Here is a 19,492-nt window from a genome sequence, read left to right on the forward strand (position 1 = left end):
AGCTGGGCTGCAGAGAACCTGCAGGCTGTGGTTGAAATTGACAAGACTCAAAGAGAGTAGCCTTGCAGGCAGGAAAGCGAAATTGACTAAGGGTGCCTGAGTGTCTGTAATCCAAGAGGAAAGCCTCTATTTCTCTTCTCCCCCCCTCTCCCTCGCCTCTGAATGCCTGGAAGCAAAGACCAATAGGTTCAAGAAGGACATTTGATGTGGAGGTGAGGGGTGGGAGGTGGAGGTTAGGCAAGATAAATACTTTCTCCCTTGAAAAAGTTTACAAACAACCACAATTGCAGATCTCACCCTGAGCGGCTGCCCAGTTTGCTCTGATAGGTTCCTTTTTCCCCAGGCTTTCCCCAGACATTTGCGCACATGCGCAACAGTGGAAATACGTGATTGGCTGAGAATGAGGGAAGGGATATGGGGAACCGCCCAAGAACCACCCACAGCTGTAAAGTCCACGGTATTGCATCCAAGTGCCTGAAGGTACAGTAGATGATTCCCGGTTTAAAAAAGCAAATAGCATGATTTGCGGTATTGCAGGAGCGGATTTAATCGTGCAAAAATGTGCAAAAGCGCACAGCATCATATGGACGACTGAAAAATAATGAAAACACAAAGCGATCGTGTCACACATTTTACAGTCGTCTGGATGAGCCCTAAGATAATTCATTTGCATGCCAAAATGAGTGGCTGGCTGGCAACCTGGAAGGAGCAACACGAGCATCATGTCATAGAGTGATATGACTGAAATTCACAGAAAATAGGCGTTTCACTAGTTGTTATGCCACTATATGAATTAGGTCTGACAAGGCATCCAAACTAGCAGCCCCCACATTAAGACGAATGCAACAAGCAATTCTGTTTCCAAAAATGGAAAACTCATAATAGTAGTTATAAGATGACTCCATCACTGGGAGTTTATATGAGAGAGACTATTACATGAGAGCAATACATCTAATTGAATCCAGAGTATTTCTGTATTCCTTTCTGCAGAAATAGAAGGATGCTGCTGTCATACTCCCCTCAGAGGACTCATCTGAGGAGGAAGAGGAAGGAGACCGCAGACCCAGGAGAGGGGACAAGCAGGGAGACAGCTCAGGGTCCTTCGCCAGACCAGGGACAAGCCCCTGAGGGAGCATGCTTGTCAGAGCTGGGAAGCAACCAGGAGGCTGCCCCTTCCCCAGCAGAGAGAAAACGCCAACAGGTGTTGTAGCAACAAAGGCAATCAGCTCAATTAAGGAGCAGGAGAGCTCGCAAGAACACTGGCTGATTGTAAGCGCCTGGCCTCGAATGCCAAGCATAAAAGACTGGAAGGAAAGGGAGACTTCTTGCTAGAGTCAACGCCAAGTCTTGCTGCAGACATTGCTCCGGCTCCCCTGTTGACCTGTGCTTTGGACCTTCCTCTGTCTCTTGGTTTCTGGACCTGTGGACTACCTTAAGGATTCGACTTCCCTGCATTCTCCTTCGGCGCTTCCCAAATGGTAAACATTCCTCCTGCCTAGCAGATTTATGGTCTGTTAATTAGTTGCTGGCTGCTGTGAACCCACCACATTTGACAGCTGCACACATTATGGTTCCATACAGGTCAGCTTTCATGTGTTGTCTTGTGGCATGTTCATGATATGCTCATATATTAGGAAGGCAGAGAAAGGGTATCATAAAGCACTAGCATGTGCAGCTGTCACATGTGGTAAACTTTATGCAGCTTTTGTGAATTTTTTGTATAAAAACTCCTGACACAAGGATGGGGGACCCGTGGCCCTCCAGATGTTGTTGGACTCCAGCTAGAATAAAGCAGCACTCAGGCATAAAAGGTTGGAGGGCACCATTGCGGGAATACAGAAAGGTCAGTGTTCAGAATAGTTAAGTTGCTGTTTCTCCCTCACCCTTTATTTTGCTGACTTACTAGCACATTCAATTAATTCTATAGTAGCAGCAACTCAGGTTGAATAATAATGTTCCAATACATAATATAAATATATATAGCACAAAGGTAAGACAGTAGTCTTACCTGTGTTTTCCTCCCTCTGGCCAATTTATAACTTAGGGCATTTTTACTACTGTGAAAGGTTGCATGTCTTAATTCAGTTTAGTTTTGAAATAGTATGTTTTGTTACTTTATTTACACCACAAATTCTGGATTAAAAAGCAAGTCGCAAATGTCCTTCCACACAGAAGTCTCTTTTACATCAGAACATTTTTGGGTGAGGCAGAAAGATAAAAGCAGTCTCTGGCAATTTGTTCAAAACCAGAAACTCACATAATCAGTTTACAAAACAAGAAGATAGTTATCGTATGTGAAACAGAAATAATCATGTCTTCCAGTGATCCATCTAATTGAGCGACTTGTGAAAATGTTGATGAGATCGCAGCCAGATAGGACAAGAGCTGTATCGGTTCAGAAATATCTGCATTAGGGGCTTGAAAAAACAGTACCAAGATGATGGGATATCCTGTACCCTTGGGAAATAGAAAGGAATACGTGCTCACTGGCAGCAAAAGCAGGTTTGTTTGTTTTTTTTAAAAAGCACAGCTTTATAAGGTCCACAAGGACCTCCATGTGCTCACCTGCTGAACAGATGGTTGGGGGCCTAAAAAGGTAGTGTAAACTTAAAAGGAGGAGGTCCAGGTCTGAGAAGCACTGCTTTAAATACATGAACACATGCTCATAAGAACAGAAAAAAGATACTTCAGTAGAAGTTGTTTGCTTCAATCATTTGCATGCCTTAAAAAAAAGTCCCTGTTTGAATATCCAGCACCTATATTGCATATTCTTATTCTACAACGGAAACATTCCCTCCAATGACTACCCAATTTGGTTTCTATTTTTTTTAAAAAAACCAAGCACTACTTAAGCTCTACCTCTGTTTATATATGGACTACCTAGTATCTCTTCCTTTCTGTTCTCCATCTACAGCTATGTATACTCCCTGCTCTCCTGTTTACTTTCTATCCCCTGCTGGTTTGAGAAGCAGTATGCACATGTTAGCCACAATCAACATCTATCCTGTTATTGTTTGTTTACAAAATACTGCGTTCTGATGCATTTCCCACCAAACCAGTTTTGCTCCAATCCGAGAAAAAGAATAATTTAGCTGCATTTTAGTCTGGTAATGTGTGTACACTGCCTACCAAAGGAGCATGTGTGTTTTGCCTAGAGATGAGGGCAGAATTAATTAACTACTGGTTGTTGTATTTGCAGAAATGGGGGGGGGGAGCGTGAGCCATTATGTTTTTTCTTCTGAGGAGGCAGCGGTGGTACAACATTAAACCTGTAAGCCCATGAAACTGTCTTGAAAGCTAGCTCCTCCTACACTAACTCAAACTTACTTGATGAAGACATGGATGGTTTGACAAACACCAGCGGCCTTTTTCACCCCCTGCCTTGAGGGTTTTTCATAAAATTCAGCCTGGTGAAGAGTTCTGGGGAACTCAAAAGCTTGCACACTATTTTATGACATTTTGTTAGCCTAAATGAAGCTCTAATACAGACTTTGGAATTTTATTTTCTAAGACTTTCTTCTTCTTCTTCTTCTTATTAATTTGCTAAACATTTTCTTCTGAGCAGTTTTCACTGCAAAATTCCTAGTAAAGTCAATGGCAGTGCATCATTTATGACTTTAAGCAGAAGGTGCTTTTCAGCTTTTCTTAACAGATTCTGTAGACAGCCAATGTGGTGTAGTGGTTAAGGTGCTGGACTATGACCTGGGAGACCAAGGTTTGAATCCCCACACAGCCATGAAGCGCACTGGGTGACCTTGGGCCAGTCACTGCCTCTCAGCCTCATGAAAACCCTATTCATAGGGTCGCCATAAGTCAGAATCGACTTGAAGGCAGTACATTGAACAGATTCTGTGAAGTGACTTGGCAATGAGAAGCTCTGTACATAATACAGAGCCATGCAGCAGTGCATGCTGTAGTTTTCAGTTGCCATCATGGACTGGCAGGCTGGTGTGTGCGCAGAGCTACTGCCTACTACCACCAAGCACAGTGACCAAATGGAAGAGGAAGTCCCTGTTCACATAGTATAGGCTGAAATTGTTATGAGCTGAGCAACATAAATGAGTCAAGGAATGGCCAGTGCTGTAACACGGCTGGGGCTGCATTGCTCTCCCGGTTTCCCAACACCATGGATCAGTGCTGCTTTCCAAGAGGGAGAAGGGACGGGCAAGGCATGGGGAGCTCAGCATGGGGTGGCAACCCCAATCAACGCTGCTGCTACACTGCACCAAGCTCCCTAGACCTTGCCCCTCTCGGTAGTCTGCAGTGTTGGGAAGCCGGGAAAGCAACGAAGCCCCACCCACTATTATTTATTATTATTATTTATTTTATTAAAAATATTTATAAGCCGCTCTATTTTCACAGAAACTCAGAGCGACGAACAACATAATAAAACATGTAGATAAAAGCACAAATACAGCAATAAAATTACAATCTCTATATTTAGAGGTCACAGTAAGCCCAATCCAATACTTAAAAACTCTAATTATTCATTTAAATTAAATGCAATCCAGAATAAAAACGTTTTAACCAGGCGGCGAAATGACAAAAGCGAAGAGGCAGAACGTATGTCCACAGGTAACGAGTTCCAGAGTCTAGGAGCAACAGCTGAAAATGCTCTATCTCTAGTCGCTGAAAGACGAACTAGTGAAACTGGCGGAATTGTAAGAAGAAAATCATTAGCGGATCTCAAGGGACGGGGGGGTGTTTCGTAAACAGACAATCGATCGGACAGATAGACAGGGCCCAAGCCGTGAAGGGCTTTAAAGGACATCACCAGCACCTTGAATTGGGTCCAGAAGCAAATCGGCAACCAATGAAGTTGCTGTAACAGGGGAGTCGTGTGAACACGAAAACTAGCCCCGGTCAGCAACCTAGCTGTAGCACGTTGAACCAATTTTAGCTTCCGAACAGTCTTCAAGGGCAGCCCAACATAGAGTGCGTTGCAGTAGTCCATCCGGGATGTAACCAGGGCGTGTGCCACCTTAGTCAATTCAGGCATCTCCAGAAACGGACGCAGCTGGCGGACCAGCCTTAGCTGGGCAAAGGCGCTTCTGGAGACCGCCGAGACCTGGGCTTCCAGATTCAAGGCAGAGTCCAGGAGCACCCCCAAGCTGCGAACCTGGGTCTTCAGGGGGAGTGTAACCCCATCCAACATAGGTAAATTCCCCGTTGCCAGATTAGTCCCACGATTGACTTAGAGCATTTCTGTCTTATCTGGATTTAATTTCAACTTGTTTGCCTTCATCCAATCCATCACTGCAGACAGACATTGGTTCAGGGGAAGGACGGCTTCCTTGGCATCAGGCAGGAAGGAGAAATAAAGCTGAGTGTCATCAGTGTCACCCATGCCACCTCACCAGCTGCTACTGATTGAGTCCCACCATTTGTCATCTTTTCTGAAGTTTGTAAGTATCTGAGAGTGGAACTCCCACCTCTTTAATAGCAGCTGTGTGTATCTAGTGTGTAATATCTGGATTGGGATCATACTACTGGGGGAGATTTTTTTTAAAGGTTTTCCCTCACATGCTGGTATCACCATTAGGGAAAACTTAACTGCTACCTTACAGGTTTGCCTGTAAGTGTTTTGTAGGGCCAAACTGCAGCTTCAGTGGTAATTTTCCATTGGGAAAAATGTTACAGGGGACAGGGTTAAAACTTCACTTTCCAAGTGACTGGACTAGGTCTCCTACAGTTGCCCAACATGGATAGAAATGGGGTTTATAATGGATCTCCATAATCTCACCTAGTTTAGCCCCAGCTTTTCTACTGGAGTGCTGTTTTCACGGTTAAATTCAGTTTTCCTAAGAGGTGCACCTGGAGGAACTTCTTCACTGAAATAATTGTTGCATGGCCCAGATTTGCCTTTGCTACAAGATGGGGTATTGAGTTTATTTAATGAGCACAATACAATACAGAAGCAAACTTTTCCATGAGACCTTTTGTTAGTGGCCTAGGATTCCCTTATGTCAGAATGATTGTTAACTTGTTTGAAATGATTCTACATGTCAGGATCTCCCTGTGTGGTCCAGGTCATCAAGATTTCAAAAGTGGGCTGATAACTAATTTTGTATTCAAGGCCTTCCACATTAAGGAAAGGTGTGCTTATGCCACAACCTATTGGTTGTATCAAATTACTTTAAGTCAGGACTTCCTATCAGGAACACAACTTTCTCTCAAATCCAGACACAGCAGAAATTGTCAACTGTTCTCCTTAGTGGCCCACTATCTCTGTTTTCATTTAGGACAAGCAAAAACAAATAGGATTAGCTTTCCTACATAGTTTTGCAATTGCCCCAGATACGTAGAAAAAAATAGAATATGTTTAAAGTTTTCAGAGGGTGAAAGATTTTTTCATTCAGAGTAGTCAAAGTCACGTATCAAGTCTTTCAATTTCTAAATTTCAGACGATAACACACATACATATCCCCAAATGAGATTTATACTGCTTAAAATGAGCTTCCTGCTAGGGATGATGTAACTTTTAAAATTAACCAGACAATATCACAGCTCCATATCATTGTGGGGTTTATACAGCTCAGGGATAAGCTTCCCTCTAAACCAAGGGAAACGTGCATATGATTTCCCCCCCAAAAGGAATCTCTTTCCAAAAACATTTACATATATACAATGATTATTTGGAACTGTGCAGGTTTTCAAAGCATTGCATGGATATCCACAGATATCTTAGGGTAATTTGAGTGGACCGAGAAATACCTACTGATATAAAAAAAGGACAAGTTTTGGGAGCACAAGGTTGTTCCAACATAGTGCTAACTTAGCAGAGTTCTGCTGGTGAAATGTTTTGTACCAGTGGAACATTGTTTATTTATTATTTGATTTATATTCCACCCTTCCTCCCAGCAGGAGCCCTTGTTGTGCAAGAGAATGCAGAAGCAGCTTGTTAGTAACTTTGTTGTGCAACAGATTGTGCAAGAAGTTGTGCAATGAATTTACACTAGCACAACTGTTGCATTGGATTCCTCTGTTGTGCAACATAAAACTCACCCGTCCGCTAGCGCAAGAGCCCTCGGGACATCTGATGGAGAACATTGGCTACATCCCACAGGAGTCTGCCCTATACTAGGTCAGAGTAGTTGTCCATCTAGTCTAGTTTTATCTACTTTGACAGTGGCTCTCCAAGATGTCATGTAGAGGCTTTGTGCATCCCTACAACTAAAATTTGATAGGTTGCAGCACTTAAATGTTTTTGGGGTTGGCTGAGTTACTTGTGAGAAGTTATTACCATCCGAAAATATTTTTAAGTTTATCACTAAGAAAGGCAAAGCTGCCTTCTAAGGCACCAAGTGAATGTTTATTTAGATTCCAAGATTTGGGTTGGACAGAAGTTTCTGGTTCCACAATTAGAAAACTGGATTGAACATGTTAATTAAACAGAGGTTCCTTGCATTTTAAAGCCTAAAAAAGCTGTATCTGCTGAGATTATTTAAAATCAGCTACTGCAAAGTGTAAATTCAAGACAGCAGATTGAAATAATCAGGATTATATTGCACGTAAGCCTTCCCTGACATCATATTTGAAGTAAAATATACTGCAGTAGCCTACAAATAAAGACAGCCAAAAAAGATTAGGAGAGCAGTGGCCAGATAAGCAGGGTAAAATTCCACACACTGTCTGTATAGGCAGAAAGAGAACATAAAAAAATGAAAGTCAGGCAAAAAAAAATTACAGTGAAGTGTGCTACAATTCTTCAGTACTTCTAGTCTGAAACTACAGATGTGGAAAGGAATAAAATCTGGCATAGCGTCAGCCTAGAATTTTGAAAAGCTCCCAAGACAACAGAAGCTGAGATGTGGAGTAAATACAGGAGTTTTTTAATCAGATAACTAGCAAGACTGGCAAATTTTTGCATATGTTGGGTGAAAAGCTACAGCCAAGCAGAGGTTCTGGAATGCGTTATTAGAGTTCGTCTCACAGAAGAACAGGATTTAAAGGGTGCCTGACCGTTGCCTGACCGCGATAATGGACTGGATGAGAGCTAATAAACTGAAACTTAATCCAGACAAGACTGAGACACTGCTGGTGAGCTCTTTACCTACCCAGATGGTGGATGTTCATCCTGTTCTAGATGGGGTTACACTTCCCTTGAAGGAACAGGTTTGTAGTTTGGGGGTCCTTTTTGACCCTTCCTTGTCGCTTGAGGCTCAAGTGGCCTCGGTGGCACGGAATGCGTTTTACCATCTTCGCTTAGTAGCCCAACTACGCCCCTATCTGGACAGTGACGATCTCGCCTCAGTTGTTCACGCTCTGGTAACCTCTAGACTGGACTACTGTAATGCGCTCTACGTAGGGCTGCCCTTGAAGACAGTTCGGAAACTTCAGCTAGTGCAAAATGCAGCAGCCAGGTTGTTGACGAGGACCCGCTGGTCTGCGCATATAACACCTGTCCTGGCCCGCCTGCACTGGCTGCCTATTTGTTTCCGAGCCAGATTCAAGGTGCTGGTTTTGACCTATGAAGCCTTATACGGTGTGGGACCACAATACCTTGTGGAATGCCTCTCCCGCTATGAACCTACCCGTTCACTTTGTTCAGTATCCAAGGCCCTCCTCCGGGTACCAACTCATCAGGATGCCCGGAGGATTGTTATTAGATCTAGGGCCTTTTCTGTGGTGGCCCCCGAACTGTGGAACAGCCTACCTGAGAAGATACGCCTGGCGCCTTCGGTACTTTCTTTTAGGCGCCAGGTTAAGACCTGGCTATACTCCCAGGCATTTTAATGTTCAATGTGTTTCATTTAATGTTTTTCGTTTAACTTGTTGCTGATTTTATTGTAATTTTATTGTAAACATTGTATTTTAATCTTGTTTTGTTCACCGCCCAGAGAGCTACTCGCTATGGGCGGTTTAAAAATGAAATAAATAAAAAAAATAAAAATAAAAACAGGCTGAAGAAAACAATACAGGAGTCATTAGTGTTGCCTTTGGGTCACATTATATGGCATGAGCAGAGAACATGTCTGGAAACTGAACATTCTTATATTCCTTTCCCACAAGGTGGCAGTAAAAATTCACTGTGCAAAATTATGATATTAAATAATTAGTTTTCTGACAGAATTAAAGTCAGGGTATATAATACAACATAAATAAATGTATGACCAAGGAGGGAATTTTTTTCAAAAAGCAGGAATAAAGCCATAATGTTTTTGGGCTCCCAGGTCCTACCATTAAGCCAGATCTTGTTGGACTCCCAACTCCTATCAGCCTGGAATAAGCACAGCCAATGGTATGAGAAGATGCGGGCTCCAGCTCAGAAACTTCTGGAGAGCCACAGTACTAAGAAAAAATTCTACTGAGCAATGAGATTTGTCTCCCCACCCACAATTTATAGTCAAAGAGAAAAGTGGTAGGTGGGTGGGGCCTAAGAATAGAAAGAAAGAGCATCCTTCATTTTGCACACAATATAGAGGGCAAAAATTTAATACATGTAGTTTAAATATATTTAAAGTTATTTCATTTATTAAATTGTTGTAACAAAGCACATGTAAAACAGTACATTTTTTAAAAAAGTGCCAAGAATCCTCAATTTGTTCTCAAGATAGGATGAATAAAATGTGTCTACCAAATGGTATTTGAACTAGCCTGAAGAAACATTACATACATTTATCTACTTGCTTCAATTCCATTCACAGGCAGTTTGTGTTCAGCATGTGAAAAACCATTAATATATTACAGCTTGTATCTGCAGGGCATCTCAAAATAGTTCACCTGAATCTTTTTGTTTATGTTTTATGAGTACAGCAAGTAAGCTTTAGATGTTAATGGATTGTAAACAACTCATATTGGGACATACAGGACAATGGGCCAAGAAAGAGATTTAACAGCTGACTGAGATATCAGCTGAGTGTCATATGGCATGCTACTAAAGTAACTAAAGTAACCTACCAGAACTGGCTAGTAACAGTTCCTTTCGCCTAGCCTTGTCAATGGTGAGTTGGGGACAAAACAATTAATGGGTGCTTGAAGATAAAGAATTCCTCATATTGAAAATTTGAAGATATCATTGCCTCTGATGAAGAATCATTGATCAAACCATGTCAGAATGTTTACAAGAGGATTTCCCTCCCCACAATAAAAACAAATCCATCTTTAGCACCTTGGGGTGTGCCTCTCCTTTTCTGATACTGAACTGGGGGAACGTTTTTCTTTAATAAGAACTGCAGCATGTACCTTCTGTTTTAACTTTCAAGCGCCTGCTGAAAACCTTTCTGTTCCGCCAGGCTGATGCAGGCAATTAAGAAGATGCTTTTCCTCCCCATAACAGTTGACTTGTGTTTTTATTGTATTTTTACTGTATTTTACTCTATGGTTGTGGTTGTTTTTAACATGTTGTAAGCCGCTTTGGCGTTTTTAACGAAATAGTGCTATGCAAGTGGTATATAAGTTTTTTTAATAAATAAATAAATAATAAACAAACTGCAGGGGAATATGTAGAGGAGAAGCACTTTTAAGTGCTCCTTACTCTTTGACTGTGGCCATTGTCAAGAACGCCTGGTTTGTAAGGTTGTTAACTAAAATGGTTCTGTGGCAAGGAACAGTGGGGAAAACATCTTGCCTGAATTAGGGCCTCTGAGAGGCAATGAGCTTGTCAGTTCTCACAGCTGAACTCAGTTAACTAAGCAGTAAACAAGAACACCTGCTTATCAGTCCAAGACTGGGACTTCAAGTCCACAGGCTGGGAAGGTTTGAGAATGTGGCAGATAGGGATCCTGTCCTCCGAAAGATTAGAGGTTTGGTGGGATTAGAAAGTTGGATGTGAGGTCGGCCCTTCAAGACAAAAGTCATTGGGGCATGGTACTGGAGGCCATGTGGCAGTTTGTTAAAGTTACCAAGCTTTATGAGTGGCTGTGAATGACTTGTGTTTTCACAGTTAGTCAGCAGGTGGCAATAATAGGGCCTTTTTCTGGCTTTGATTTGCCATTAACACCAGATGAAGAAGAAGGTTTGAGAGCGTGTGACCGTTAGGAGCGAAAGCTCCAGAAGATTTCATCATCAGAAAGCCCCCTGACTGGCTAATTAATTCCTGGCTGTTGCTGGGCTTTTCCCCTTAAGAGTAGAACCAAGAGTTTGTTCCCCAATGTTATTTGGTGCTACCTGATGTTGGGGTTCCATCTCCCATCTGCTATCCAGGCTATACATCTCTGGGGAGATGTGGAACTATGAAGTTATTCTGCTGGTTTACCATAATGTGTGAGTATAGATTAGGCTAGATATTATTTTTATTTGTGATTTGAACTCTCTCTGTATTTTACCTAGCCCTTGGGGGTGTTTGGTTTAAGGAACTATTTTGCTGTTATACTTTTTGCACTTATATTTTATTTTAATAAAGCTACCTTATTTACCAGTGTGTGTTCATTTCAGGGGGGGAATTGGCTATCAGTCCAGCACCTTGGCCAATTAGCCACAGACTATTGTATATTTGGATATTTTGCCTTAAGGCTCCAAGACAAGGAGTACATCTTTTGCTCTTGTGTATTGAAATCCTTGGCAGGTCTATTTCTGGCACTTTGGGTTTCCCCTTGGCCCAGAGTGGGTGACCAGGTTTAAGAGGTGGTTGCAGTCTACCTACCTTGCAGGGTTGTTGTTGGTTTACTCAGCCCTGGTAAGGGAGGCACAAGTTGTGCCTGGTCAGGATCAATTGCCCTAGCCATGGGAATTGAGTCCTGGTGAGAACTGGCAAGTTCTTGACAGCCATTATGACAGTCTGTGTCTGTGTTGGAATTGCTTTTTAATATGTTCTTAAATCTTTTTAAAACGTTTTTAATCTTAGAAGATGTTTTGAAAGCTTTTTTTAAGAAATGTTTTTAAAGATGTTTTGTGTTAAAGTTTGTTTTTATGATGTTTTAAAGTATTTAGTGTTTTTGTTTGCTGCCCTCAGCTCCTGCTGGGAGGAAGGGTGGGATATAAATAAATAAATAAATACAATTATGTTCTTAAATTCTAAAAAAGGGAAACCTACCTCTAAAGAGGGATAATAATACTACGTTGGAGCTTGGTAGTGGAATTACTGATACCAGAAGGACACTTTCATGAAGTTTTATAAAAACGTAGTGCCATAAAAGCAAAGTGCTTTAGGTTTATAAATAACCACGGCACTACTAATTTGAAAGCAAAAGGTCAAAGTTTATCTGCTGCTGACTTTAACAGCAGCTGTATTGGGGTTAATCCAGATTGTCTGTGTAGCTTAGTATACTGTCTGACAGTGGTCAATGTCAGAGGAAAGTCTTAGGAAATACACTGTTTATTTTAAGTCTAGATAATTTATGAGTATGTCAAATAGCACCAGTCCTAATGCAAATCATCAGGGAACCCATGTGCTTACTCACCTCCATTATGAAAACTGTCTGTTTATTCCCATCCCGTCTCATTTAAAAACAAACTATTATAATTTTAAATCTGTGACTGCCAAGTTTTATATTTGGAATACTATGAAAAGCAAAGTATTTAAGAATATACCTTCTGTCTGTAGGATAAAGCTCCACAGTAATGACATCAAGGGAGTTCCATGCTGAGATGGTGAGGCCGTTGTACAGACACAGCATGCCTATCATCATGGATTCACTTGTACCAAACCACAGGAAAAAACAGCTAATTCCTGAAAGAACCATAGAACCACCTGCACATAAAGCAAAGGGTAAGAATTACTATTCATTCTGTCATGGGCTTTATAAAGCATGCCATACTGCTGTCATGACTCCCACCCACAAGCAGTGACCTGGACATCAGCACAAAGGGTTCAGCAGGTTGTGAGGGCCAGAGGAACAATCTGTAGAATGACTGAACCTAGGCCCTGACATCAAGCCTCAGTTCAACAGGTAGGAGGCTCTCAAATCAGAGACCCCCAAAGACAGCAATCCCTAAGCCAGATTTCTAAAGGTTTGCCACCAAGGTTCTTGCATTCCCCAAAGGTCGCTCACCAATACACCTGGAATAAGCTAAAAGAGAGGGAAAGGAATGCTAGCCTCTAGGCCTGAGGATACTCTTTTAAGGCTCTCCTCTCTTCAGGCCTCAAAGGAGTAGTTAGGCGCAGGAAGGTTAAAAGTGCACAACTGGACCTGCGAGCCCAAAGCAAACAAGTTCTGCTCCTTGAGAATGCTCTATCTGGAATGCTGAGGATTTGGGTACTCATTACAAAGTGGCATTAGTTCTCCTATAGACCAATTTAGATATTACATGACAGACATCTGTGCAATAATCTCCTGCTTAGTTTTCTCTGGTCATTTCCCCCAATTGATCACCCCAAGTTGCTTTTCCACCCAAAGGAAGAAATCTTTTTACATTTAGTAGAAACACAACTTTTTCTGGAGTAGGCTGGGTTAATGATGAGGTGATACAGAAAAAAGAAGAGAAAGACTGTGTCCAGTTATCAGGGAGTAAGCCCACTGAATTCAATAGGACTTACTTCTGAATAGACATGTATAGAATTGCACTGTAATACCACCTTTCCCTGCTCAATCTTCTGCAATTACAAACAAAGCCATTGACCATTGGGTGACATGTAAAGTCCAACTTGGCTCTCAACTTGTAAAAAGAATTAGCTAGACTTTCTTTCTGTTTCTCTGCAGAACCACAGAGCTGCCCTCCCAACTCCGGTGTCACTGCAATTTAACTGGACAGGGCCATGAACATGCATCAGTGGGAGTGCCAAATTGGTGGCAGGGCTACCATCAGTGCCACCACACAGCCTCAACCTCACCACCACGTGTCCAAGTAAGCAGCAGCAACACTGCTGTCAGAAGGGCAACTCTGCCCCACAACGTATGACACTACAGGAGTTTATGTTCCAATAACTTTTTGAAAATTATTTCATTACACAAATTAAAGATTTGTTATAAAAGAATGTTTGCTCTCCTCCCCACCCCTGCCTCCATCAACTTGGCACTCTTAAAGTGGGAGGTGGGAGACTGCTTAAAGTATTTTTATAATCCATTTTAATGCAAAGTTCATACCTAACATTGTTAAACGCCCAATTCTGTCCATCAGAAGAGCTGAGACAATATTCCCTGGTAGTACAGCTAAAGTCCCCAGGAAATTAACGAAGTAAATCCAATATGCACTGTAATCATCATCAAAAGAAATTTGACATCCTGTCTTGTTGTGAACGAACGTACAGTTTATAAATTGACTGCCAGGATATTTATAGGGTTCAAGATCTATGGACACAAAGAAAATGACAGAACAATATCAGGAACTCATGAAAGCATCTATTTTAAAACATTTCAAATACTAATAGAAAAATCAAAGCAGTATTTTGTCAGTACGATCTGGACTACTTTCAGGTAACAAATCAGATGTTGCTGTATGGTTCCATGAGAGTCATATACAAACCATATTCCAGGTTGGTGTAATCTGCATATGTGGGCACAATCCTATATGCAGTTACATGGGAGTAAGTCCCATTAAACTCAATGGAGCTTATTTCTGAGTAGACATATGGGACTGCACTATGTCACACCTGATGCCTTTGCCATTTTCTGATCTTTTACCATTATTACTAAATTCTTTAGAAGCAGAGAGCTTCCTCACTCTAGTGCAGAAAGGTCTAGAGTACAGTAAGTGTACTCTATTTCCCCTAATCATAGAATAGTAGAGTTGGAAGGGCCCTATAAGGCCATCAGGTCCAACCCCCTAATCACTGTCCTTCACTTTGTGAAGTCTGGTTAAAACCTTCTTTGCAGGCTGCGTGATCCCCTTATCCATTGTAGGACTGCACATTTTCAAAATTAAAAATTAAAATAAAGCAGCAATATGGTGCCCTCCAGGAAGTCTATCGTTTCCCTCCTTCCCAGCCCATCCATTTCATTGAGATATGATACAACTGACTTGTTAGGATAGCATGTGAAGTCTAATTGCAACATAGATTCACTGCTGAATATTTTAAAAATTCCTTATTTTCCTGTCTTTCCTCCCCACCCCAAACCTATCATTGTTGAAAACCCCAATGACATAATATACATAAATTACTTCCACTATTAATACGTATTGTGAGCATGAAACTTGTATTTATTCAATGGCCAGCAATTAAACAGCTTTGCTCTTAATAAGTAACACCAGAATCAAGAACAGCAACCACTTCAGCTCTCTGTTCTCTCATAAACCTCTAGTAAACCAAGGTTTGAAGATTTGAGTGGTCCCAATGTTTATTTAATCACCCCCTGCTGCTATTTACCTTAGAAGATAGGTACATGTTAACTGCATTAATGGTTAGTTTGGGCCTCGGAGGCTCCATTCTGAAGCTTTAGGAGGTTAAGTGGGTGAAAAGGGCTTTTTCAGTGGTTGAATCCCCTCCCCAGGCAGGTTGGAGCAGGTCTAGATGACAGGTTAAGACTTTTTTATTCTCCAAGGCTTTTGACGGGAAATAGATGGCTGCTGCTACATCTATATGATTTTTTCCCAATTGCATTTCTACATTTTTTAAAGGAATTGTTATTGTAAATTGTTTTGGATACAGTACATAAATATTTTAAATTAAATCTACAATGTTCTTGTACTTCAAGAGGAAACTGGGTAGGGGATTCCAGAGGTGGTGTTCTATGACGGAGAGGCCCCAAGATTTTACCAGTAACAAGCCTCCTGAAAGGAAGAAATGATAAAACAGGGGCTCCCCTAATGACTTCCAGGCACATGTCAGAATGTGTAATGCGTATAAAAACATTACACAAATAGTGACCATATGGAAGGTAGATACAACTACCCATCTGAAATCCTGAACGATCCCTCCCACTGGTGGGCTGAAGAACTCCATGATTTGTTGCGTAACACATCATTAAGCCTGCTGGAATTCTTGCAAAGGCTTTTGACCATAAGCACTAAAAGTTTCACCTGACCTGACCTCAGCTGCCAAGGCTCACCTTTCCCCATGATTTAATAAGCAGAGAGCCTCCGCCATGCGCACTTATCCTTAGCAGAAGCAGCTTCATCACAGAGGGATCAAGGGCAGGTCAACTCAATGGCCTTATAGGGCCCTTCCAACTCTACTATTCTATGATTCAGCTGGGCTCTTTCCTTCATTTTGTATGTTCTGGTGCAGCTAAACGTTCCCTCTCTTCTTCCTCCAAATGGATAAGGAAGCTTGGCCATATCCGAGACAACAGAGTACAAGCCCAGCTAGCAATTCAACTGCAGTTAGTAGGCACACTAGTAGAAAAAAGAGTTGTCTTTAAATTTGTCTTGTATTTCATTGCAATCGTATATAAGTAGTATACCCCTGGCAAGAAATGCTTGAGAAAATGGGATTCTCATGGAGTTGGACAGCAAACAGTGTTTCCTTCCAACACAGCATACCTGTGTTGAAGAAAGTGGTCTCCACGAAAGTGCAGTCCCTAAAATATGTATTCAGTGTAGTAACATCTTCAAAATAACAGGTCTTAAAGAGGCTATCTTGAAACGTAACCGCTTTGAATTTCATCATTGTAAACCTGAGCAATAGAAATGATTTGCAGTCAGCTTAAAGCATGAATAACAAGAGGCCTTTTGGAAGTATATCTGAATAGATACTACAACAGTATGACTCAATTTAAATGTCACATATCATTCAAACCATGGTAGCTTGAAAGTCAATACTCTCAAAGTAACTATGATTTAGAGGTTATAAACATGCTACAGACATGAAATATATCTTTCTATCTTGCATGCAAAGTCCTTCTCTTTGCTGGTTTGCTAGGTGACAATGTGACCAGTCAAACTATGGTTAGAGCTAACAAGAAATTGCCTCCAAACCACAAAATAAAACCATGGTGTGGAGACAATTCCTGGTTAGCACTAAATATAGTTTAGTTAATTTAGACCTCTGAGCAACCAATGGTTATTGTAACCCAGAAAAGGAGAGGACAGACCTCAAGAGAAACAGAGGAGAAGAGAGGGTAAGAGCCTCTAGCTGGTTTCCCATCCTCCAACTGAATTGAAACTATAATCCTTAAGGCTCAAACCTCCAAAAGTAAAAGAATAAATCCTGAAATATAAAAGAAGTTATATATCTCAGTTTAACCTATGTTGCAATGTTGTTACAACATTTGATAAACCAGTGAATGCAGCCCTGGGTTTCTTAGAAAAACGTAGTAAATAAATACCTAAGCAATTAGAGTGAATAGTAATGTAGTTCAAAGAATAGTATAATGAAATCATGCTGGATCAATGTTCAAGCAATAGCCTGAGATAGCCATGGATATGTCACTGCCTTTCAGGTTGCAATCTCTGCTTCTTTTACATGAACTACTTCCCACAGTAGTCAATCTCTATGCAATGTCAAGGAAAGTTCTCTCTGCATGATCAAGAATTATCACAATAAGCCTCCCAAAACTAAACATGACAAGTATTAAGCATGAAAATGAGGGGGTATATTGATGCACACTACTAATGATTTATTTCATAAAGTAATGAATTAATTTATGATCTAATTTATTTTTCTCAACCTGTCATTGATGAATGTTCCATTCAAGTGGATCTGATTTTCCAAAGTAAAGTTGAAGTCAAAGTCTTTTACTTTTTCATTTTCAAAACTCTTCCGTCTAGAAGCATACTCATCTGCTTGTAGATGCTTAATCACATCTGGAAACCAGACTGACAATCCATAGTAGCTGCAAAAAGTGATAGGTATATAACTGCAACAAATTTAATTTCAAAGAAGTACAGTAGAATTACATTTTTAAAAAACTCAGATGAACCCACAAAATCCTAGTGTTTTGTTGAATGTGCACTGATAAAAAGTAGCATTTTACAATTCACAGAGTGCGTTTGGATATAATAGAAAACCATGGTTTACAGTTGAGAAACCCAGCTTTTGCCTGTGTTCATGTACTCGTCTCCTTTGGCATGGCCATGAGAAAATCTGAAGCTTCCACTAAACCATAGTTTTGCAAGTTGTCCAAACCATAAGAAGTGGTTAATCTTAACTGTAGTTAATGAAAACAAGTCAGTTTCATAAACTATGGTTTGAATTTGGCTTGTTTCCACTAACCACAACCAAGATTACTTGTAGTTTCTCCTGGTTTGGACAACATGATAAACTCTGGCTAATCAAAAATCCTGTGGGAAATGCACTGGCAGAGCGAACTCCCCCACAGGTCAACTTTGACAGGCAGGTTGTAATTATAATGTCAGATGAATGACAGGTGGGTGCCCCTGCTCACTTGTCAGAGTTGGTCCATGGAGATGGGATCCACTGGGCCAAAAATGCCCCATCCCTGTACTAAATCATGTATATTAAAATGATTTTTTCACTTTATAAGTTGAAATTGGGAAAATGTTCTCATTTTTAACTGTAACATTGCACTCTGCCTGTGTTCTGGAGTTCACACTCTCCAGAACAGGGACTCCACAACATATTCAAGAGTTTCCTCAATATGCACTGAAATATTCAGGATATGCTGAGGATCTCAGGCTCCAAATCCTAGAATATCATCTAAAGACAGGAAAGCAACCATAACCTGATGGTAACAGTGACTTTTTGAAACATCTTAGGAGTATGTATAAGTTCAGGGGTTAGAGTAAGGGTTAGCACTATTTATCCCATTTCTTTTATTTCTTTGCTCATGAGCTTATCATACAGCCACAAGAGTGGCTGTAAACTATATCCAGCATGCATTTTTCACATTTCACACTCTGCCATGTTAAATTGGAAATATCCACCATGCCATTCTTACAAAACTTCTAGTCCTAAATTCAGAAACACCTGCAAAAGTTTTCACAGTGATACACAAAACACTTGGGAGAGAATCCAGAGTTCAAAGTCTAAAACAAGAGTAAAAAAATCCAGGCCCATGTTGGACTTTTTTCTGATAGTGGTCTCACAGTTTGTTGTAATTAATTAAAAATCAACCATGTTCACAGAGTACATGTAATCCTATTACTGACCTTGACCCATACTCTGACCTCTGAAAAGAGGTGAAAGAAGCACCCCTGTCTAGTGCCTGTAGACAGAGTAAATGTTTTGGACATCATACCATTTACACAGACTTTGATTGTAGGATCTGTATAAATTACTTGAATTTTTATGTTAAATCTGTGTCCAAAATTGAAAAATTGTAATGTCGCAAAAATGCTTATAAAAATGTCTTTTCTGCATCAATAAATAGTAATGTTGCTTCCTGCATCATGTTTGAAGTATAATCTGTAATATGTAAAATTTTACAAACATTGTCCTTCATCTTTTTTTGCCAAATGAAGCCTGTTTGGTCTGAGCTAATATATTTACTGATGATACTATTTAATATTTTTTCTAAAATGCATGTACATATTGTATAGTTTACGTTTAATATAGATATTTGGCCTATATGCAGTGACCAGTCTTTCCCCTCTTTAGGAATGATGACTATGTTGGTGTCTATCCAGGTCTCTGGTACAATCCTCATTTATATAATTTGATTAATTACTTTACTCAGAGGCTTCACCAGTATTAAAGCAAACTTTTTACAATATGCAGCTATGAAGCCACCTGGGTCAGAAGCTTTACTTTCTTAACTAGCCTCTATTATTTCTC

General features: G+C 40.7%; 1 protein-coding gene and 1 long non-coding RNA gene across 3 annotated transcripts in view; one reads left to right on the forward strand and one right to left on the reverse strand.

The window, feature by feature from the left end:
- Positions 1-19,492, reverse strand: part of SV2C (synaptic vesicle glycoprotein 2C) — a 165,184-nt gene that overhangs the window by 4,553 nt on the left and 141,139 nt on the right. Inside the window, exons 9-12 of the mRNA XM_061620461.1 lie at positions 17,427-17,591; positions 16,300-16,433; positions 13,965-14,168; positions 12,472-12,631 (exon numbers count right to left, since the gene is read on the reverse strand). Of these exons, the coding sequence (XP_061476445.1) occupies positions 12,472-12,631; positions 13,965-14,168; positions 16,300-16,433; positions 17,427-17,591 (663 nt within the window). The remainder of the gene's footprint in view (positions 1-12,471; positions 12,632-13,964; positions 14,169-16,299; positions 16,434-17,426; positions 17,592-19,492) is intronic.
- LOC133381391 (uncharacterized) lies at positions 1,344-19,103 on the forward strand. 2 transcript variants are annotated; one of them, XR_009761670.1, is made up of 4 exons: positions 1,344-1,478; positions 5,263-5,405; positions 12,485-12,649; positions 13,581-19,103. It is a non-coding gene; the product is annotated as an uncharacterized LOC133381391 (long non-coding RNA). The 2 variants fall into 2 exon arrangements; XR_009761671.1 differs by lacking the exon at positions 1,344-1,478 and adding an exon at positions 2,338-2,502.

The sequence above is a fragment of the Rhineura floridana genome, chromosome 1, assembly GCF_030035675.1.
Source record: "Rhineura floridana isolate rRhiFlo1 chromosome 1, rRhiFlo1.hap2, whole genome shotgun sequence".
Classification (NCBI taxonomy): Eukaryota; Metazoa; Chordata; class Lepidosauria; order Squamata; family Rhineuridae; genus Rhineura; species Rhineura floridana.